Source organism: Dipodomys ordii, unplaced genomic scaffold, assembly GCF_000151885.1.
Source record: "Dipodomys ordii isolate 6190 unplaced genomic scaffold, Dord_2.0 Scaffold216, whole genome shotgun sequence".
NCBI classification, from domain to species: Eukaryota; Metazoa; Chordata; class Mammalia; order Rodentia; family Heteromyidae; genus Dipodomys; species Dipodomys ordii.
Window position 1 is genome coordinate 609479 of NW_012267432.1, and position 4926 is coordinate 614404.

The 4926-nt window shown below is 40.4% G+C and overlaps 1 protein-coding gene across 1 annotated transcript; it reads right to left on the reverse strand.

Annotated features, from left to right (window-relative positions):
* Positions 1-815: 815 nt before the first annotated feature.
* LOC106000334 (olfactory receptor 56A4-like) lies at positions 816-1757 on the reverse strand. Its single transcript, XM_013035586.1, has one exon. The coding sequence runs from the start codon at positions 1755-1757 to the stop codon at positions 816-818; it is 942 nt and encodes a 313-aa protein (XP_012891040.1).
* Positions 1758-4926: the final 3169 nt, after the last annotated feature.

Genomic DNA, 4926 nt, shown 5'->3' on the forward strand with positions numbered 1-4926 from the left:
AACTTTACAACTTCGGTGGTGGGGGGGAGGTGGATTCGGTAGGGGGGAGTGGGGGGGAGGATGGGAAGGGGAAACAAAGGAGGAGGCTACAATGCTTGATAAGAAATGTACTCCTTATCTTGCCCATGTTATTGTAACCCCTCTGTACAGCATTTTCACAATAAAAATAAATAAATAAAAGTATTAGGATCTAATGGAAACAAGAGGGTTTTTTTTCCTTTGCTACTGATTTTTTTCTTTTCTTTTCTTCTTCCTTATTCATTTTTCTGTCTTTGAGAGAGTAAGGGGGTAAGGGAGGGATAAAGGGTGAACAAATGCACCAATGGTACTCATTATGCTGAAAATGAACTATACAACTCATGGGTGGAGATGGGACGGGAAAACTGGGAGAGCAAGGGAAGGAGTGACATTGTCCAAAAAGAAATGTAGTCTTTACCTGACATGTACAACTGTAACTCCTCTGTCCATTACCTTTATAATAGCGATAAAAAATAAAAATTAAAGACGTGTTGGAATCCAATTTATTCTTCATTTGACAAGCAATATCACTCAAGATACCTGGAATTAAGACTTGCCAAGCTCTTCTTACATAGATGAGGGTGAGAGCACTCTCAGACAACTTCAGAGTACAAAATCCTAAGGTTCTCTTCAACACAATAGTATACAAGAGCCACCATTGAATGTCCCAAAAGCAACATTAAGGAAAATAAAATCCAAATTCCTTCATGCAGAGAATATTTAAATTTGCTATGCCTCATGCAAATGATTTCTCATTAACAACTTATACTTCTAAGGGCAGGTGGCACCCTTTTTACCTATTGCAACCTCCTCAGTATGTTCTGGATTCCCTGCTTGATCTCCTTGGTTCTCACACCATACACAATGGGGTTCAGGGCTGGAGGGATCAGGTGGTGCAGGATGTTGAGCAGGATGGGGACATCTGGAGGAATTCTCTCCCTGGCCAGGTTAGTGATGACCAGAACCAGCAGCACCGTGCTGAAGAAGAGGATGAGGATGAAGTGGGACCCACATGTGCTCAGGGCCTTGGCCACTGCCCCCTCAGCCTTGATCCTTAGCACCACTCTCAAGATGAAGGAGTAAGAGATCACAATAAGGACAAAGTCAGACCCCAGCAGCGTCCAACCTATTACAAACTGGTAGAGCCGATTGAAAGTAATGTCATCACAAGAGAGTCTGGACACAGACAGGTTGGTGCAGATGCAGTTTGTAATGATTCTTGCACAGTATCTCAGCTTGGAAGAAAGGATGGGGATGGGCAGAGTCAGAAGGCCATTACGAACCACAGTAAAGACAGAAGCCCTGGCCACAAATTGATCTGTGATGATGGAAGGGTAGCGAAGAGGGTGGCAGATGGCCACATAGCGGTCATAGGCCATGACCATGAACGTGCAGGACTCCATGGTGAGGAAACTGTTCATGATGAACATCTGCAGAAAGCAAGCAGAGAAGCCAATGGACTTGTTGCCAAACCAGAAGTTGTCTAAGACCTTGGGGATGACAGCGAGGCAGAGCACCATGTCCAGCAGGGAGAGGAGGCTCAGCAGGTAGTACATGGGTTGATGCAGAGAGTTATCCAGGCAGATGGTGAGGAGGAGGGTGATGTTGGCCCCCATGGCCAGCAGGAAGAGGAGGCTGAAGGGCAAAGACAGCCAGTGCTGCCAACTCTGGTAGTTAGGGAAGCAGATGAGGAGAAAGTCAGGGTATTGGATATAAGAGCTATTGTTTTCTGCATCCATGTGCTGTGTGCTGATCAGGCCTGCCAGTTCAGAAATCCTAAGGAGACAAACAAAAATAAATATATCCATATAATAAAAACAGCCAGAAGGGGCTAATTCATTTTCCAAGAATCATTAAACATAGTTGTAGTTTAGTATCTAGCATGGTTCTAAGTGCTTTATAGTTATATAACTATGCATTTTGTTAAAAGTCCTAAGTAAGATTCACCCAAAGCCAATATTTTCTGGTTTGCGTGGGATCATTTTTGTTTATTCTGCCTCTTAATTGGTTTAGGCCCAATTTCGTTGATAGGGTATATGGTCATCCTCCCTGTAAGAGAAGTTCATTATATTCCAACTATACAGGTAAAGAAACAAAGCCAAAAATGATTAAAGTCTTTGGCTAAAATAGCAAGCATGAAGTCTGAAACTCCCAGCCATCAGCTTTTTCTGGCTCTGTAAATAAAAGTATCTGGGCAGACCTTGCTGATAGAGTAGATTAGTTATAGGTCCCATATTAATATTTGTCTTGGTACTTCTTCCAAAAGACAGTATCACAAGTAAAGGAGAAATCAGGCCAAAGTTGCATTACCAGATGATCTTTGAAACTTCATTAGAGTTAGTACCATTTGCAGGGGAAAAAATGATTTCTAAAAAATTGACTTTTGTGATAAGACGATATGATAAGAATCTCCTTACGTCTTTGACAAGAAGGTAAAATGAGTACAAGCAATTTCAGGATTCAGCTCTTTTTACTCCAATGGTACTACTTCAACAGTGATAAATAGCTTTGGCTGGCTTCGCATGAAGTGTCCACTAATCACAAATCCAGACCGAATGGCTTGCTGTGGATTCCTGGGCTGATATACTAGAACAAGCTGTAAACAACTTCGTGAATTTAACCTTTACAATGTTTCTATGCTAAATCTTAACTCTGAGCATTGTTTGGTATGCCCCAGTGACACTGTTTTAACGCAGTAAGAAAGCCCAAACTCAGACATTTTTAAACAATAAAGTAGTCCTAATGAGTGTTGGAGCCCTCCCTTTGATGAGAAAGCAGAAGCTAGTTTTTCAAAGGTGAGAAGCAATATGAATAAAGGGGTATTTGGGAACAAAACTGTCCTAGTTTACCTAATAGTATATAGTTGATATATAATATGTACATATTATATATTTATTATATATGAGGTAGTTTATATGTAATACATAATATGTATATGGAATGTAATATAATATGTGTTTTATACACACACACACACACACAAACGGGGGAAGAGTTTACAAGACCCATCAGAGAAAACTGGGCATGGAAGGATCACCATGCAGGCAAACCTGGGCAATAAGAGTCTATCTTAAAATAACCATTACAGAAAGCATAGACATGTGGCTCAAGTGGTAGAGCACCTGCTGCCTTCAGGTGCTCTATTAGGCTGAATTCAAGCCTAAACATCACAAAAAATAATGGGAGAGGGAAGATAGAGTGGCATTAGAAAACCCCCACAATTTCATGCATAAAGCCTAGTAAAAATCTATGTATCTTGTAAATCAGACTTACCTTTGGCCAGATTCCCATTGCCTTTAACACATAAGTTTATTTCTACAGCCTCCTGTGAATCGATTCCAGATACCAAGTAAACTTTTTCTCCTACACTGATAAATCAAAGATAAAAAAAAAACTGGTTCAATAGCCAGTATGGAGTCTTCAGGGGGACCTAACAGCTTGAACAATGGGAAAGGTATTCTGCACAGCCAGAAGAGTGAAGGAACACTAAGAGGGAAGAGAAGTGGAATGAGAATCCAGGAGGATCATCACAATAGCTGAGATTACTGGCCTCCAGGGTAGACTCCTCTAGTGAATCTGAATTGCGATTGAGAACATGAACACCTTAATGGCTGTTTGGTTTCCAGCTATCATAAACAATGAGGAAGGAATAGAAGGATGCAGATATAATTTTTAAACTCTCACCCTAAAAACTCTTCAAAAGTTTGCGTAATAGAGAAGCAGAAATGTACACAATTTAGGGAAATCGGCAAGATCTGAATCAGAAACACCCAACCTGTTGTCGTCTTACTACCACAGTCTTCTTCCTGCGTATATAGAGCAACTTATATGCCTCTTCATTCCTTTCTGAAAAGCTTTCCGAGTTCTCAACCAGACCTAGCAGCTGAACAAGGCTGTACTGTGAATGCCACTAGTTTTTGTACCTCTAGCCCAGCCCATCAGAGGCCCCAAAGGTCATTTCCATGCCCTAAGCTCCTCTCTGCCCTTCCTTCCCAAATGTCCACAGTTACTAAGGCCATTTGGGACATAGGACCAATTTCCAAGCTAATGTGAAAGAAAATGCAGAATACAAACCTCAATACAAGAGTAATGGTAAGCAAGGGAAAATTCTTGGAAGAAAATCAAGACAACATTTTAAATAAAGAGCATTTACATTGGGAAACAAACATTATTAGCTGCACGACATAAGAATCTTATTTCAGACACAAAAGCCACATTTATCCATTCATCTGTTGGTATGCATCCAGACTAATTCTATACTTTGGCTATTGTGTCACAATAGATGTGAGTCTATGGCTGTGTAGTAAAGTGACTTTGATTCTTCAACTGTATGGCTTGATCAGATGAAAGTTCTATTTTTTTTTAATTATTTGAGGTCCTTTCATACTGATTTCTTTAGGGGGAGAGGGAGGGGCAGCAGTGGAAACAAAAGCAAGGTCATGAAAGTAAAGGGGGAACCACTAAGAAAATGGAAGGAAAAGAAAAGGGGGAGGGGAGTACTGGAAGGGTAATATGACCAAAGTGTATCTTATGGGAAGAATGTCATAATGTGGCCTCTTGCTATGAGAAATGTGTATACATCAATTAAAAAGATTTATTTTGCTTGTGACTGTGTATGTTTTTTATATGTTTTTATTGTAAGAATAAAAAAGTGTGGTTACAGTTACATGAGTAAGGTAATGAGTACATTTCCTATTGAGCATTGTTACCTCCTCCTTTGTTTTTCCCCTACCATCCCTTCCCTCCCCACCTCCCCAACTCCTCACTCCCCCAAAGATGAAAAGTTCGTTTTCTACATAGTGTCTTGTACATCTCATTGTTACAGTGGGTCTTCCTATATCCTTGTTTCAGCATTTTGTTAGTTCCCTTCCCCTCCCCAAATTAGAAAAATGTATATATAAGATGCAG